Source organism: Pieris napi, chromosome 13 (assembly GCF_905475465.1).
Source record: "Pieris napi chromosome 13, ilPieNapi1.2, whole genome shotgun sequence".
In the NCBI taxonomy this organism is placed as follows: domain Eukaryota; kingdom Metazoa; phylum Arthropoda; class Insecta; order Lepidoptera; family Pieridae; genus Pieris; species Pieris napi.
In genome coordinates this window covers 9,418,347-9,437,194 of record NC_062246.1, presented here as the reverse complement: position 1 = coordinate 9,437,194, position 18,848 = coordinate 9,418,347, and the positions used below count along the sequence as shown (strand labels likewise).

The window sequence follows — 18,848 nt, the reverse complement described above, 5'->3', positions numbered from 1 at the left end:
TAGTATTAATTCAATTGACAGTTAATATTAATATAGATTTTTTTAATGCGATAATACTCCAATAATAGTTTTTCTTGTTGAATTGAAAAACTTTGATGCACTCATTTGAAAACTGTGTCGAAAAACGAAGCTGACTAGTATACTGGACTGCGTTCCGTTTTAAATTGTAACCAGTATAGCTGGCTATAGAGAAACGGTTTCACAGTATACTAAATTGACGGTACTCTGTACAGTGGTCGCAGTGTATATCGGAACATACCCTAAGTAGATTCCATAGTCTATGGTTCGCAATCTCTTTATTGACTTTGTTATAATAACACACCTTTGCCGCGCCAATTTTAAAACAGCGTATTTCAAAAGCGTCAAAGATTTTTTTGATTTCCTTGAGACAGTCTATGTCAGAAATTATTCACGACGTCCATAAAAAATCTCACCTAAAAATGTTAAAGTAACAATCCTTATCTACAATTTTCTCATTAACTAGAAGGAAAACTAAAAAAAATGCTTACGTTGAGTCGACTGAAAAAGTATGCAAAATTTTTTCTATACACGACGAGTACTCCTTTCTAGAAGGCGTACGATTTCAACACAAATTTCATAAAGTAACCCATTGTCTTTTTGATATGGATGGTACTGTTTTAAGTAAGTAAGGAATTATTTTGTATTGCACATCTGCGTATCTCATACGCGTTCTTGAACGTAGTCCATAGATAGTTATACGTTGCAACGTACGTGCAAAGACAGCAAAAAATCCAAACTAATATATAAATTTCTTATATGTGCATAATATAACATGTCTAAATACACGACGCCTTCACTAAGCACGCTCTGTATCAAAAGTAATAGTAGAAGCATCCTAAGAAGGATCTAAGAAATATTGGACTTCATTAGCTCTGCTCTAAGCAAAATAAATGTAAGTAGGGCGTCGTGCAATATTGGTTCCTATAACTAACACATGTCTGAAAGTTCCGCGCATGTGTACTTAGAATTGATTAAGTTACTGTTTTAATACAAACTTAATTTATTTATTTTTCAGATTCGGAAATAATGTACCATAAAATGATCAAACAGATATGCGATAAATATAACAAAAAATACCCAAAGGATTTACAAATAAAGGTAAATATTATATCTAAGTTAACAAAAGCTTATATAGCTTCTATAGAAAGTTGTCTTTTGGTAAATATCTCTGGAAAATGTGAATGTATTAAACCACTTTTTACACCAATTTAGTCAAATGTGTAAATAGTCCATCCAAATGCATGCGCCCTCAAACGCGCGGTGAAAGTGGAATAGGTACAAATTCAATTAATTCATCATGTTATGTTGTTTTACAGTTAAATATGTAAACTTATGTTGTATTTTCAACCGATTTCAATTTTTTTAAGGCGTAAACTAAGGTTACCAGATGTGTCTATGATCATCAAGTTATGATTTGATGAAGATATAAATTCTGGAGCAGTGTTGGCCTAGTAGCTTCAGTGTGCAATTCTCATACCTGAGGTCGTAGGTTCGATCCCCGGCTGTGCACCAATGGACTTTCTTTCTATGTGCGCATTTAACATTCGCTCGAATGGTGAAGGAAAACATCGTGAGGAAACCGACACGTCTTAGACCCATAAAAACTCAACGGCGTGTGTCAGGCACTGGAAGCTGATCACCTACTTGCCTAATAGCTTTAAAATGATCACGAAACAGATTTAGAAATCTGAGGCCAAGACCTAAAGAGGTTGTAGCGCCGCTGATAAGTTAGTTAGTTTAATGCAAAGTTTACATTATGATATAGCAACGATGTTGATGAAGACGTTAGATGACCTTCTAAGTTACATACGCCTATTTTAATGTATGAGCTATTCATACGTTTACATATGCCGTGTTCAGTATCTGATTATTTTGTCAATGGCTGCAGCACAACGATATCTGCGCCAAGTCTGTGTTAAGAGGGGAATTGACTATCTATCTAATTTTAGTTGTATGGAGAGACGGATAAAGCTATATGCACCACAGTGGTGAGGGAATTAAAGTTGCCAGTATCTCCAGATGAATTTGAACGTCAAATGAATGAGTTGGCTCAAAAAGTGTTGCCAGGTGCACCGTTACTAAAAGGTACATTAATAATATAAACTCTAATCTAGGGTTTGCAGTAATATGTAGTATCGCTGCAAAATATACTTAAGTGCACCTATTGAAGGGCATAGGCTTTGGGGCTACGGAATATAATTTATATATTTCAAGGCGCTGAAAGATTGCTAACTCATCTACACGATCATAAGATTCTGATGGCGCTAGCTACGAATGCTACGGAGCAAGCTGTAAGGTTGCAAGCAACAGCTCGACCTAAACTATTCGGCTTGTTTCATCATAAGGTGAGCTCTTATATTGATGATATTGTGTATTCAAGTAAAAATAACTTTATTCATATAAGACATCACATAAGTATACTGATGAACGTATGAACGTACTACCAGTTCGCAAGTCAAGGGCGTAGAGCAAGCAAGAAGAATAAAATACGATGAAAATATTATAGAAGGGTTCAGATGCATAAGCTATTAAAATTATGAATAAGTATAAAAACATATGAATAAAGAAATTTTAACTTATTAATTTTTAAACCTTAAATATAATAATTATGAAAATAATAGCTATTGAATTAAATTATATTATATCGAATTTTTGTAAATACGAGAAAGCCAACAAAGAATATCGTCCGATGAAAGAACAACTCGGTTAATAATAATTATTTATTTATTTTATTTTTATTTATTAACACTATCGTTGCATATAGGTACTTTAATATAGTACAATTGACATAATTAAATAAAAAGGAGAGCAACTGGCGGCCTTATCGCTTACGAGCGATGTAATTTCAGTAATGTTAATTAATTGTTAGACTTTTTCTAGTCTAGTTTAAGGAGTTGAAAAATAATGGTGTCGTTTACAAAACAAATACAACGTTATTAATTAAATGACCATGATGATCATGACCAGAGTTTTCCGATGCAGTAAAAGAAAACTAAAGAAACATTGAATAAAAAGTTTGGGTGTGAAATGGTTCAAAATATGAAAATGGTTCCCGTCCCCGTAGACTCACCTACAACCACCACTAGTAGTAATTTTTGAGTAGCTCCGTAATCGGGTTCTGAACAATTGTAGATTATTTTTCTCATTCTGTTGCTGTTGACGTCACCACTGAGAATCGTCTCCCGGTGGAGGTCTTCCCTGGGAGCGATTTCGAGTCGATTCGAAAAAGAGAGCATTCACCTCCACCAAAGGCCAACAACGCACCCACTAAAATGGGTGTCCATGGGCTGCGAAGACTGCCCTTTTTGGGCGTCCCTCAGTCTCGTTTACCCCCCCATCCTATAAAAACAAATACACTACAACTAGTGTATGCGCAGGTGAGCGTCACAGACCCAGAAGTGTACCGGGGTAAGCCACAGCCGGACATATATTTGGTGGCCGCTTCACGATTCCCGGATAAACCGAAACCGAGGGAGTGTCTTGTGTTTGAAGACTCAGCTGTTGGGGTACTAGCAGCCAAAGAAGCAGGAATGCAGGTTTTACTCTTAATTATTAATATTATATGCTATAAAACAAATAATATAGGTATCACATCTTTTTTTCTTCGAATCGTATTAAGCGTTTAGAAATGTATGAAAATATGTCTCAAGTTGCAGAGACTGGCGTAAAGTGGCGTATTTATTATGCGAGAAATCGTAATAAGCGTGATCGTCTTCGGGTTTACTGTATTGCCAAATCAGTTTTCAGAAAGAAAGCAACACATGTTGTGTCGTCCATAGATTTCCTTTCAAAGGGGTTTTTTTAATTTATATCCCCTGTTTACTGTACAATTTAAGAGAACACTCATAAATAAGTTTTTACCCCCAGCTAAATTCCAGGTTGTAATGATTCCGGATTCCCGTCTCGACCGCGATCAAACTCGTCAGGCAACACTAGTGATCAAAACGCTTTTGGAGTTCAAACCAGAACTATTCGGCTTGCCACCGTTTCAAGATGGCCCCAGACCAATGGAACGTGTTGAAAAAATAAAAGAAACATGACAATTTTCTCTTTTTTGTAGTAAAAATAACCAGGGGCGCTACAAACTTTCAAGCCTCAGATTTCTGTATTTGTTTCGTGATCATTTGTTTTTTTTTTGAAGGGCGAGAGATCAGCCCTATGTGCCTAAGTCTAAGGGTGCGTAAACATCTGGCGAATATGCCGCGAATGTGCAGCTCGCGAGCAGTTTGCGAGCTGCGTGCGTGCATTTTTGTTCGTGCGCCGCTTTTGCCCTGCGATTCTGTAACTCACTTTTCGAACTCACACAGCGGTTTTCGCATCGGCGGTCGCTCTCAAATCAGTCGTGAAGCAGTCATTTTATGATTTGGCATTCGGAAAAGGTGGGAGCTTGTAGTTTATTGTTTATCAGAATGCCAAATCATAAAATGACTGCTTCACGACTGATTTGAGAGCGACCGCCGATGCGAAAACCGCTGTGTGAGTTCGAAAAGTGAGTTACAGTATCGCAGGGCAGCTACGCCCGCAACCTAAGCGCCGTACGCGAACAGCGGGCGGCGGGCGAATGTGTGAACAGATACAAAAATAACGATGGTAACCAGAATAGGGACAGTTGATTTGCAACCGTTACACACTACATAGCTTAATTCTTTTTGGTAAAATATACTGTTTCATGGTGTCTGGATAGGCCCTTAAAGAAATAAAGTAGAATTCTTCAAACTTTACAGATGGTTGAAGGGATGATAAGGGGAGTAAAAGTCTAAAGAAAACACTATTATTTGCGTTTATTGTTTATTAAACCAAACCCCTTGTTAAAATTATATTATACACTTTAATTTGTATTCTATAAGGTACACGGATATAAGATACTATACACGTATTTACATAACTATTGTGTATAAGCATTAAAATAGTTATACAGATCCCAAAGTAGACATAAGATAGATATTATTTTATTTTCATGACACATCAAATCACAAAAATATAAAAACCACAGTATTTTTTTTAGTTTTTTGTGGATTTTATTTGAAATCATGTTATATTGCAATACTTTCTAATCAGTGTCGATGCGGTTTTTAATGATTTTGTGATTAATGGACAAACACGCCAACGAATATTATAAAAATACGATAATATTTTTTTAAAGCCAATTTATATTTCGTTGTAAAATATACTTTTGCCACACATAAATAACCACAACTTTTGTCCCTATTTTTAGTACTTAAAGAGGTGGCAATATTTGTGTGATTTGTGACAATGTCTACTTTGTTCTCGTTTAAATGCAATAATAAATAATGAATACAAAAAACACAATATAAACTAGTGAACAGATGCGCAGTTATATTTCGACAAGATGTTAGCCCGGAAATGGTTATACAATGTGAAAATGAAATTCTTGCCTACTCTAGTTAGCCAGGGTCGTAGATGCATCTAGTGTTTTTGCGAAAAAGGTAAAGAGATGAGCTAATATCATTTCCGCACCAATTCAAAACTTAAAATTCTTTTTCGTAAAAATAAAAATAAGTAAAATTAATCCCATATATTTTTCGTTTTATATCCATTTGGTACATCTCTCAACATGGATATTGGAAAAATCCTTAATAGAGACATTTTAAAAACTCAACGTTATTTTATAAGAAAAATCAATCTTAGGGTAAGGGAGCGCTCAAGTATTACGTAACGAATTTTGGGGGGGCGGGGGTCCTTTTGTAAATCGTTACGGTGCGGGGCGGGGATTGAATTACGCATTTTTGTTAGTATTATTTTCGACTTTTCAGTACTTTACACCACATAATGGTAACTTTTAGGTAAAAAGAGGTGGTGTAGGTGGTCATGAAACGTTTTACTATTGGGTACAGAAAAACGTTACGGCGCGTTATATGGGGGGGGGGGGGGGTTACAAGAATCTCCAAATTGCGAGACGTAATACTAAATAAATAAATGCGCTAAGGCAGCGATTCGAGACCTAAAACTAAGTCTCAGGACTCTGGAGTCGTTTAGTTCGTTTCGATTTGAATACCAGATAAATCGCGACTATGAATCTTTACATCCCAATAACACTAGATGGCGTTCATACAAAAATCTACATCTTGTGAAATTTTATACTCTTGTGGATTCACTTGTGATGTTAATACTAAACTAAATAATATCAATCTTTTTACAACTGATTTTAACTTGCGATAGTTGTATGTACGTACTTTATACACGAAGGTGCATATATATTCTTACCGAGTTATATGTACAGTTATCACCAAAATCACTGCACAATACTGAACAATGCAGTTTGAAACAATATATATTTTGTAGGAAGACAGCTTTCCCAATTAATATATGATCACAAAATTCCAAACAATATCTACCTTTTGGTTTTTGAATTACTCTTTGACAGCAAACGAATTTGGCGATTACTTATATAAGATAGATATATTACTTATATAGATTTTATTTAACATATATTACATTTTTTATTTGTGCTATCTAGATAACTAGATTGAGGCACTTAGCATCCCTATTTTACTAACAAAATCCCCTCACTTCGTAGTATTTCATTACTTTCGTTTTAACCAATAAATTTTCTTATAGGAATACATATCTTTCATATATTTTCAGCACATTTTATGCAAAATAATATCTATATTTATTACGACTGTTGATAAATAAAAGAATCCATATGTCTAGTTACCTCGGTGTCTATGAAAATAGACGCATCCTATTTTTCAACGACTTTAAAAACCCGAGTAAGAGGTTTACCCATATCTTTTCCAATTTTTAAAATAATCATTATCAATATATCTATATAATTATTTTGAGCAACCCCTAGAATTTCTTTGATTTTTTTTTTCGTAGAGCTGTATATTAATTGCTTCTTTATTAATATTGGCACCAATATCAGCGCCAAAGGCGTGTCATAGCAAGCCACGCCCCATACACTAACACTGATACCAATCTTTCCGAAAAAACCTTAAAAATTGTGAGGCATGACAATTTTGAATTTGGTATCAGTTTCCTATATTTTTATACAAATATGATTTTAAACAACCATAATATTTTTTTAATGTTAAGCATGTTTTTTCTCAATAATTATAAGTATGGATTCTTTTATTTACAACTACCCACTAACAAATACTTTAGCAAATTTACTCCTTCGTCATTTGTCATCCACATTATTATCAGAATCAAGGCCATTATCTGTATTTCCCGTAACATTTACTACCCTTTTTTGAAATTCGTTTTCTTTAATAAATTTATTTATATGTATAGACTCATCTTCTTTATCTGTACATTTCTGTCCATCTTGAAGATTGCATTTTTCTCTAATGTGGCCGGTTTCAATTATTGGTTTTAACGTCTCCATATTGCTTTTACTAATATTTTCGACTTCTTGATCACAACCTTTGCAATCTAAACTATTGAATGTATGTAATTCATTATTCAGTAGTCCATTATCACTCATATTGTTTAATGATATATTGCCACCACAACCTGTATTTTCTTTTAATGAAATATTATCACCTGCATTTTCGCTCTCATTTAAATCAAAATCTGTGACTGCTACGTATTCTTTATTATTTTCTGTCTCCTTTTCTAAATATTCTTTTTCGCTTTCAAGAGCTTTTCTTTCCTCTAATTCTCTTCGCTTTTCAGCATTCCACCAAGGCATAAAGCGTTGGAACATCACACGAGTTCGGTGTTGCGGCTTCAGAACCCAGGATATACCCATTTCTACGTCCGCGATCCTGCAATGAAATTATTTTAAATCGACAGTAAGATTTTTTGTATCTGTTCTTTGTCCATCAAAATTATTATTTTGGATACTAAGTCATAAAATTTAGCAGTGTTACGGCTAAAACTTTGTATTATAGTATACACTAATATGTACCTATCTATTGGACAGATATTGACAGATATTGCTTATGATAGTAAATAGCAAACCTTCGTCTAAATCGATCCCGGTCCAAGGCGTGTCTTTCCCAGTGACCAGCTCTCGCTTGTCGAGCTGCAAAAGCCCACACCCTCATTACATGGACCTTTGGTGGGTCGGTAGAGAAACGGACCTGAAATTTAAATATACTCTTATTATGTACAGAGGAAAGGAACTCAAATAATAATAAAAACTCATTTTTATAATATATTGCTTTAAAAGATACTTCAAACTAGGTACAAAAGTTTTTCTTAAGTTTAAGTATTTTATTAAATACTAGCTGTGCTGTGCGGTTCTAACTGCATTAATATCATAACTACATCTTTCTACATCTACATTTGCATTATGCAGTGGTAGCATGTTTATCTAGCTAAAGTATTCTCGGTAAATAGACTTGAATGCAAATGATTTTTTTATTTGTCAAATAAGGTATCGCGGACTTTTTGGTAGATATTGATGTCTAAGAAATAATCTATAGCCTATGTTTATCAGCGATAATGACGGGTTCTAATAGCGAACGAATTTATATATCAGTCCAGTAGCTTCGGAGCCTATTCAATGTAAACAGAAGTAACTATTCATTTGTTGAAGAAAAGTCGTACTTGGACCATAATTGTATAGGGAAATGTTTGCGATTCTTTACTTACTATAAGCACGATCAACTATAGAACTATAGTATACATGACTACATGAGACATACAATAAAAAGTTAGATTTGGTGATTCCTACGTGATTCATTCATTACAACCGATCATGTTCTATTACTACCAGTGTCGTCATCAGCCGAGTCACGCTGTGACGTCACGAGACAGATTTACGCGCAATAACCTTACGGTTATTCTGAGTGAAAAATAGTAAAGAGAGAAAGATATAGAAAACAATCTTTCGGTAAAACGGAAAATTCGCCTTCTTAATAACGAAATAATAATAATACTTAATACGAATACGAACGTTTGGCTGTTATCATGTGTACTTTTTATATCAAATAGGTTAGGTTATGTTAAGGGTCATAGCCTAGCGGTCTTATTAAGTGTCCGCTAGGTGAGGGGTATCGGGTTCGATTCCCGGTCGGAGCGCAAGTTTATTTTTATAAATCTAACAACCTAACCGAACCGAATGTAATTCACTTGAAACTGAGACAATAGCATTTACATCATGCATGTAATATTATAAGTTTTTCATTTCTTTTAAGGGGTCCAAAGTCATGCGCCTCCTTAATATTACAACTTACAAGTGCTAAATAACCATAGAAAAAAAATTGGAGCTATTTTAAGGTGGAGCTGTGATCCGAAAAATTTACTAAAACATATTTTGCCTTTACATGTGTAGATAAAGATGCGGTCACCCGATGTCGACATTTTCGTATGTGTCTTATCAAGTTTTTCTAATATTTCAAGGTGAAGCAATAATTTACATAAATATACATTTTGACATTTAGTGAAAAGAATTCAATATGAATAATGTATATAATTTATTATTTGAACAATTATTACACGTGTTTAATTATTGTAGATTTCTTAATAACTATAAACTTAACATTTGAACGCTTATAGGAAATTAAGTAACTACATACTTCAACTTCTAAATGACTTTGAACCTAACAAATCAGACCTTCATAAACAACGAGCTGTTACGTTTTAACTGTCAATACTACATACAGATAAACATTTATAGAACATAATTTATTTGTTAATATTAATTATTATAAGCGGCCAAATTTTTTATATAGGGTTCATTTAACAGTAGTATATTTCTGAACCCACGTTTACGGCTCGTATCAATTACTCCTATAATTTCGGATATAGCAACAGGCGTTAATCAGCGAAGCCATATGCAAGCGCAAGTAACGCAAGAATTTAATTTATTTCGGGGTTTCTGACGCCACGTCATCTCAAAACTCTTTGTTTACACAACAATTTCTCTATATTTCATATAAGGATAAATAATCACTGCCTTGCCTGGGTTATCATATTAATGTGTCTGTTGACACATCAGCTTCAGACAAACACTACAGTATGTGATGATAGAATAATTAGCACTTTTATATATACCATAACAATCCGGGAAATAAAAATTTAGTGTTTATTTATTTTTTATTTATTATTTATTAACACTTCGTTGCATATACATTAATATAGTACAATTGACATAATTAAATAAAAAGGAGAGCAACTGGCTGTTCTTTGTTTATGTAATCGAAAAGCAAAGAAAACACATCGTCTGCATAAATAAAGGACATTTAAAACCCTAATGTCAGAGGCCTGAGTTGTATATTTGGTACGTGTGACGAGGTTACGATTTAGGTACACATTCGACCTTCGTGTCTGCATGATAGAAAGTACTCAACAGAAATGCTATGAGTGTTATCTAATGACCTCAGCCGTTGCATCATTATACAGGGAAGTGATGATTAATTGGTTCCCTTTTCGAGTATTTAGAGAATATGTAGTTTGAGATACAGAACTAATCCATTTCATTACAGAAGACTCTTCGGAGTACTGTGTCCAGATTTTTTTAAGAACATACCAAAGTAGGTAGTAAGAAGAATTGTTATATAAATATTTTGTGTAAATTATAAATAAATATTTATAATATTTAAGTATTATTTTAATAAAAATTGTAATGTTAAAATGAGTATTTTCTCAGTATTTTACTTTAATATTTTTGATCAACGATCTTTTTGTCAAAATTTGCGTTATCGATAAACCTTTCATATTAAACACGATAAGATATTTTTTATCAATTACACTACAATATAGAAAGCGCCATTAATTATTTTGGAACATTGATATATATGTTTGACGTAATATGATTGTGTTAATATAGACCTAATATTTAAAGCTTTCTAACTCTTTACAGCGATAAGAAATTAACTCACAGTAGTTATTACTTTGGCATTTCTGCGGCGCAACTGTCATTAGAGTTACTCCCAGAACATAACCGGATCTAGCAAAGACGCTGGCACTCCTTTTCCCATATTAAATATATCCAGTATTATTATACCATTTAATTAATTTGTAATCATTTAATGATTTGCTGTAGGTGCGGAAGGGGTAAAAAAATATATCAATTTAATTTAAAGCATCCCCAGAAATCTTACAATTATTCGTACAGTAATTTTAATAAATATAGTTTAAACGAGAAATGTATGAATTTTGAATCGATATTTCTGATATTATGTCATCCATGTATACAGAACTACAAATATATTGCGAACTGGTCAAACAAGGCGTAAATGCTACTTGTTCCATGTTTCGTAAGGTTTGAAAAATAAAAAATACATTCGAATTGACAACGCCTTAAATAAAGCTATGTATGTGTTAACGTAAAATTGTAAACACCGTTAGATTGTAATCTATTTCGCGAGATTATAAACTGTCGAAAGATTGTGAACCTCAGCTTACTGCTTACAACTTAACGAATTATTATTCGGTAGATTGTACTACACTAACTTAGTTATCATTCAAACTTCTTTGGTCAATTACAGATTAATTTTACTTCCCAACAATTTCATATAACTACCGAATAATAATACGTTAAATTGTAAGCAGTTCGTTGAGGTTCACAATCTTTCGACAGTTTATAATCTCGCGAGATAGATTACAATCTAACGGTGTTTACAATTTTACGGTGACATATGCATAAATAACATTATTGCTGATAGACAGCTACAACTTGCACATGACTAGGCTGCAACTATTTTTGTTTAGACATATATAACTTTTAATTAAAACCAAAACAATAACAAATAGTCATTGATTGTTAACAGTGACGTAAGTGCTAAGACTTTTATGTCTTCTTAGCTATTTATATTTTAATTATAGTTACACCGTGTCACTGATTATGTGTTTGCCATGATTCTGTACGTTTAGCTTAGCACGTATGCGAATTTACTTCGTCGACATCGGTGTAGGAAAATGGGGAAAGAGTTTCAAGGAAAACTTATCACCTTCGCAACTCTGTCCTACACTAATGTAAATGAGGTAATTGGAACATATTTTACTGATGACCGGCGGTTCAACTGACCGACTGGTATAACTTCCTCGTGGGAATTGCGGAACGTAGAAAGTTTTAATTATATTTCTGTTACTGTACTGTACCTGAATATTCATAATGATTTGACAATCATCGTCTATAGTGAAAACCGATACGATTATCTTGCCAATTAACTAAAAATGGCGTCCAAAAGATAATTCTACTAACTAGTTAACATGTAACGGTTCGCAAAAGCTACTATCTGTCTATTCAAAGTCACCGCAAATAAATGTTTAATGCATAGCAACATTATCTTCGTAAATACATGCGACTGTTTAATATTTATTTGTAAAATTATGTGGCTTATATTTATCATTGGAATTTCCTATCGGACATTTATGAACGGCATTCAAGGTTTTTGCCTTGTTTTACTGGAAACATCTAGTCCACCTAGCGCTTGGTCTAGATTCGAGTACCTATTTGTCAATAAAAATGCGATATCGTCACCGCTATGAATTTAAGGGGAATAGTACTTATTTTATATAATGAGAAACAAGACATTACGTCGTCACTGGTATATTGGTTATATAGCCGAGATTCGGAAAGACTGGTCCTAATCAAATTTAATTCGATCGCCGTCTTCACAAGGTAATAAATAAGTGAAGACCAAATATAAGTCAATGGAATTATACATGTAATTTGCATTAAGAAATATTCTAATACCACTTTAGTTACTTTGTGTTAACACAGAGAACTTATAACTTAATCCTGGGTTCGATCCCGGCGTAACAATAATTATTTGAGGTTCATAAGCACAGAGCGATCTATTTGCTTTAAAAAATAGTAAAAGAAATATGCATTTTGTATTGTTTTAAAACTGTTCTTTGTTACCAAATTGGTATAAATTTATAAATACATATTCTTCTGTGGATAAATGCATGAATATAAACAATCAGTTTATTGGAAAATATACTGCTTATTAATTATTTATTGGTTATTTCAAGTCATTTGCGTCACTATAAGTAACTAAGGTGTAACAATGCGTTATGCTTATCTTATGGAAAATCGTTTAATGTGTAACAGTAGTTAAGATAATATAAAACTTTGTTTGAATACACCTAGCACAGTGTACTAGTGTTTTTTTTTTGTGTCCATTGAGAAGGGCTAATATTGGGGTAAGACTGAATTAGGTAGCACAGCAGACTACAAATAACAATATGAAATGTATCTAATATCCTATATTTTTTTTTACTTATTTATGATTTATTATGTAGTCCACGATATTTTGTAGGTATGGTAAAAACAACTTACCTTTTTAAATGGCTTTTGATTCTTGTCCTCTGTTGGTATTTTGCTTTGGGTGGCATCTGACATAGTTATCTTCTCTGGTTCAACTGCATGACCCGGCTGTACAGCACAGTCAACAACGTCATTTCCATATAAGCTATCATCGGTTAAATCTCCAAAAGTCCTTGATAGGGAATGATTTAGGCATGTCATAACATAACCTGAATCTTCTGTTTCAGATTCCGAATCTGAACCAAACACATCAACATTTGTGTAACAATCTGGTGACTCATCAAACACAATAAAGGAATCTTCCGACTCACAATCAGATGGTATTCTTTTCCGATCTGTGAATACAATTTGAAACGAATCATCACTGTCTACAGATGAAGAGTAAAATCTGCCATTTACCTCATCAAAACTATTTTTTGTTTCTCGAGGTGCATCAATTTCATTGGCAAATGAAGATGATATTACTCCCTTAATGGGTATAGCTGTTGTTTCTTGAACTGAGTTTACATTTTGTTTATGTTTACATTGCAAGAGTTCTTTTAATTTATTTAACTTAACTTCACAAGTGGATACAATTTCTCTTTCTTTTGAATTGCAAGTAACTGTATTTAAATCTTTTTCAGTCCTATCCATATCTGGTTGTTTTCTATCAGTTTCAGGTAAAATCTTAACAATATCGGTAGATTCATTACAAAACTCAGTCTTAATAACTGGGGCTTCTACTTCAAGTAATTCTTGCTGATGTTGATTATATGCAGTGTAACATTCAATTAAGGTATCATTTGCTAACTGAACAATGTTTTCTGGGCAAAATGCATCTTCAAATGAGTCTTCTACGGATTTAGGCTCAACATACATTGTTGCAGGACACTTTTGAATGTTTCCATTGAGGAGTAAGTGTACATTGTTTATTTTATCCTTGCAATTAGCGATTACAGTCATATTATCCATATCATTGGAATTAGGAGTCGAATTCCTATTTTGAACCTCAAACTTGGCTGGCTGCCAAGGTAGAGACGGTGTCATTTGTCCGTCATCAACAGCGTCGAAACAATCATAATATTGGGTGGTGGGTGAAGAAGCCCTTTTTTGAAACATAGCAGTCATGACATTGAACACACCAGAAAAAAAGTTGGTAATGCCACCTAGAGAACCTAACGTTCCAGACTCAGACGTTGGTGGGGGTTTCTCAAACTTATCACGCTCTTTCCTTTGTTCCATTGTCCCTGTTATCACTGAATCAGCCAAATTCTTTTTCAACGGGTCCGGAATTAAGTGCAAATTATTAATGTTATTAAAAAATAGTGCGTCTCCCAAAGGGTTTTTCATTGCTTTCGATTGGGCGTCCGTGGAATAATTGGTTATGGAAAAGTTTACTGGCGAGAACATTTTTGGTTCGTTGCGATTACGCGTACGACAAACATGTACATTATTCATTTTTAAAGGATTTTAAAGTTTATAGAGGATGCTAAGTCATTTTACACTCACACAGGCATGTTTTTGTTATTGCACAAAAATGAAAAGTCTGAAAAAGGCTTATGAATAAGTCTATAACACTTCAAACCGATAATAGACACTTCCTGGGCCTCACAAGGTCCTGAATCGTAGATCTTAAGTCTCTCCGTACTATACACTGTCTCACCACAAGAAATGTTTCTTACGTCAGAACAACTTGAAAATTCGTTTGTTTGATAATAATACTCGCTTAATAGCTCCATTTTGATACAAAAATCGAAACACGTCTTTATAGTTCAGCCATTTTGTTAAAATAATTTGTATTTATCAAAGAGCATAGTATTTACATGGTTTTTACGCTAGAGTATAGTAGATATATAGTCACAGATAAAGAATAATAACGATGACGTGAAACTGACATAACTGAAATATTTATCGTCTAACCTGTCAAGACCAGTGCTGCCAACCACAATAAGCCAAATTGGCTTAACTAAAATTTTGTCATATTATTTGTAAATTTTGTGTGTAAATCATGTTAATTGTAATAAAAACTGCCAAAAAATTATGCAAAGTTTTTTTCAATGTAAATAAAACGCATTTCTTTTAAAATAGGTTTTTAATTTATTAATACATTAAATGCAACAGTTACCGGATAAGAATGATAATCTCTAAGACTAAATAAGCCTAAAATAATATATAAAATAAAATAATATAAAATTCTCGTATCACGATTTTAGTATGATTGTCTTGATATGTACTTCATGCAATTACTTTTTTTTCCGAATAGTTAACAGGTATAAACTAAAAACCAAACTTTGTTTTATTTGATAGAATATTTCGTTTCTTTCACAGGATTTGATTATTCCGAATAAAGTTGTGTTTTATAATAAATATAGTTTTAGTTTTCCATGCAATGCTAATAATTTTATGTATCAATAACAAAATACTAAATACGTATAGTATGTGATTTCATAGAAATACAATTATCAATGTAATAAATAATAAAATAAAATCAAGTATCAAGTAAGTTTAATCCACAAAATTTTGAAAGTTTGATATATTTATATATCAAACTTTCAGGGATACCATACTTAAATGTTTTGAATTTGCCGCGCATTTTCGCTATCTTCTTTCGTTAGCCAGACTCTAGTTACTTTTATTGAACTAAAAAAATGTTTCCTAGAAATAATATACATGGCAAAACAAACGTTTGCCGGGTCAGCTGGTAGATATAATTATAATATGGCTCCGTTTTTTGGCAATCGGATATGACCTTAAAAATTTTTGTTATAGTTACAGGCTGAAAAAAAATAAACTTGAATTTCTATTTGACATAATTTAAAAAAATGACAGTGAGAAAAAAAATATATATTATGCTTTACGTGATGTGGATGTTTTTTTGTAACAAAATATAAAAATAATACAAAAAAATTGAAAAATAGCTTAAATATTATAAAAGGGTTGGTACAGAATGTTTTATTTAAATAATTAGTTTGCATATTGTTTTCTTAATGTTATAATTTTATAGCATATCTGATGAATGAATAAATTAAAAAATATAAGCATACTGGTTGAATCTACGGATCACGATGGCTGACAAGAAAAAGTAAGAACTTTTAGAATATTTTTATAATACAACTTTAAAATTATCAGGCTTTAACAAGATTAAAATTAATGGATTAGATTATACAGTTTCCGATAATATGGTCAGTTATTATTCCCGTCATCACGGCTTACGTCGACGGCCGGGAATTGTTGAATATGTCAAAATGTATTTAACATTTACGTAAGAAATATTTTATAGACAGCAGGCGGGGGGTGATGCTCCCGATAAGAAAAAGGGAAAAGGAAAGGATGAACCGGAGGAACCGGAAGAGATACCTAAGACCCCTTCACAGATTGCACGAGAGTGAGTTACGATAATAATATTTTGAAATGTAGCTAAACATGACCTTTGTACTTTAAATACCAGATATTTATGTATATATATCCACAATTTACTACTGCGTCATTCCGACACTCTGGTGCAACTTTGATTGCACACAGAAACCACTTACTGCATACTACGAGATCCCATTCGGTACTAGAATCTCAGGAAACCTAGCACTGGCAAACCCTTTACACAGTTGTTTCGGGCCATTCAGCTGTTGTATTGTTATTAATTGTATACGAATTTTCTGTAAAGATAAATGTATGATATGTTCTACTAATTATGCATTGTGAGGATTATTAGTGGATTAGGAACAAAACTATAGGTTTACTCAATTCAGTTGGTACTCAATAAAATCGGACCCAGGACAAAACTACTTTAAAATTTCAGGGAGGCGGAATACAGGGCATATTTACGTAAAAATAGGTTTAAAAGAAGATGGCCCGAAATATCGAAGCCGGAAATCAAAACAAGACCGTGGAGGCCCCCTCCACCGCCTCAGAAATTGCCTAGAGTTGTGAGTATTTTTTTGGTCAACAAATTATCGGGATGGTCAAAAAGTCGGTTATTATAGCAGATTTTTTTTATAAATTTCCGCTGTAACTACAAATTTATTAATATAAATTATAATTGTTTTTAAGAAACGTCTTCAGAGACGTCCCTAAAGGTGGCCATTCACGGGTGATCCATCGATACATTTGGCACGCTGTCGTTCCAAAACTCGTCCGTGAATGTGAAAACACTGTCAGTCCAAATGGATTGGCTCGGCACGATGGAATTCCAACTGCGCGAAAGTCCATCGCGCCGAGTCAATTAGCGCGGCGTGAATACGCAGGCGGCGCTCTCGTAAATGCGGAAAACCAACGGTCCGGTCGGTCTGAGCCATCGTGCCGTACGGTTTGCTCGCTCGTGAATGGTGTTACTCGCGAGCCAAACACGCCATTTTGATTTCTGTTTGCGTTTAGCCGTTGGACGAGAAGCACGTGACGCATTGTAAATTTAAATTGTTTTCACAATGACAAACCGTGACTTTGTTAATCAATTTATTTATAAGTTTAGAGACCTGACGTGTTTGTGGGATGTAACAGATATATATTACCACAACAAACAAAAACGCGATGCAGCATTAGAGGTTTTGCTAAGTTTTTATAAAACCAAATCGCCTAACGCCACTATTGACACAGTGAAAAAGAAACTTCAGGAACTAAGAGCCTCATTCAGGAAAGAGTTTAATAAAGAAAGTACTTATAATTATAACCTAGCTGTTTATTATTTCAGGCCATGAGAACCATAGTGGCTTAATTCAATTGACAAGTATTTTGAGTACCATAGAAAATAAAAACAGTATTTTTTTAATCAACTAGCACTCTTCAGGATACATACTTTTTACTAATTTTATGTTTTATTTGACCAAATTATGATTTTAATAGTGAGAAAATAGATTTATTGTTATTTTTCTATATTCTATTCAGTTCCAAAAGTTTAAAATAGGTAGGTTCATCTATTCGCATATAATTTCTCCAGTCAGTTGGCTCCAAAGTCAATTCCTTTATTAAATTTATGTGATTGAGTCGCGATCTTTTTAGCAACCAATCCTTACACCACTTTATTTTTGGCTTCCTTTTTTTTAAAACTATACAAATCGCTATGGCCGATAAATAAAACTCATCTTCTGAATTGAAGTTCATTATGAACACGTCCGGTGCTATCGACGCCTACACTCAAAATGATCAAATGGAACGGCTCGCTGGCGCGTTCGTGAATGGCATCAATTTGGCTCGGCACGACGTCGAGTATCGAGCCAGTGGCGCGAAAGCCATATGGATTGACCGTGAATGGCCACCTTAAAACATCGATTGAACTAATACGATTGTGCTAATGGGATTTATTAAATCATTTAGATGATTGAACTACCAGAACTAGAGACTCGCAAATGGATACCGCCATACTTGCGACGGCGCCGACGAAGGCCGCGACGCTTGCGCATACCGCGGGAAGAGATTACTCAGCCGTTGTATGAATGTGCTAAGTTGAAAAAGGTAAGGTTTTTATGCTTTTATAATACGTTATTACGCGTCGCACTCAGAGAATCTTCCTTTAGATAACGTAATAAATACTTGATTACGGATAGGAAATTAAACACTTCAATAATGACTGGATTCACTTTAATTCACTTCTTTGACTTAATTGATTTTACATGAACTGTCTCACTTCGAGGTTAAACGATGAATGCCCGTGCGCATGTGTCAC

At 33.7% G+C, this 18,848-nt stretch overlaps 3 protein-coding genes across 4 annotated transcripts in view; 2 read left to right on the top strand and 1 right to left on the bottom strand.

The window, feature by feature from the left end:
- Window positions 1–289: 289 nt before the first annotated feature.
- On the top strand, window positions 290–4,064 carry LOC125055322 (probable pseudouridine-5'-phosphatase). 2 transcript variants are annotated; one of them, XM_047657742.1, is made up of 6 exons: window positions 290–642; window positions 1,037–1,119; window positions 1,971–2,106; window positions 2,236–2,366; window positions 3,399–3,557; window positions 3,900–4,064. In XM_047657742.1, the coding sequence occupies exons 1-6, from the start codon at window positions 624–626 to the stop codon at window positions 4,059–4,061; spliced, it is 690 nt and encodes a 229-aa protein (XP_047513698.1). In that variant the 5' UTR covers window positions 290–623; the 3' UTR covers window positions 4,062–4,064. The 2 variants fall into 2 exon arrangements, with proteins under 2 accessions (XP_047513698.1, XP_047513699.1); XM_047657743.1 differs by lacking the exon at window positions 290–642 and adding an exon at window positions 656–913.
- Window positions 4,065–6,419: 2,355 nt separating this feature from the next.
- LOC125055004 lies at window positions 6,420–15,012 on the bottom strand. The gene is made up of 3 exons (XM_047657188.1): window positions 13,226–15,012; window positions 7,951–8,072; window positions 6,420–7,754 (listed from the first exon to the last, which is right to left on the bottom strand). The coding sequence occupies exons 1-3, from the start codon at window positions 14,648–14,650 to the stop codon at window positions 7,166–7,168; spliced, it is 2,136 nt and encodes a 711-aa protein (XP_047513144.1). The 5' UTR covers window positions 14,651–15,012; the 3' UTR covers window positions 6,420–7,165.
- Window positions 15,013–16,078: 1,066 nt separating this feature from the next.
- Window positions 16,079–18,848, top strand: part of LOC125055524 — a 35,745-nt gene continuing 32,975 nt past the window's right edge. Inside the window, exons 1-5 of the mRNA XM_047657988.1 lie at window positions 16,079–16,128; window positions 16,197–16,274; window positions 16,473–16,577; window positions 16,989–17,115; window positions 18,500–18,637. Of these exons, the coding sequence (XP_047513944.1) occupies window positions 16,258–16,274; window positions 16,473–16,577; window positions 16,989–17,115; window positions 18,500–18,637 (387 nt within the window). The 5' untranslated portion in view covers window positions 16,079–16,128; window positions 16,197–16,257. The remainder of the gene's footprint in view (window positions 16,129–16,196; window positions 16,275–16,472; window positions 16,578–16,988; window positions 17,116–18,499; window positions 18,638–18,848) is intronic.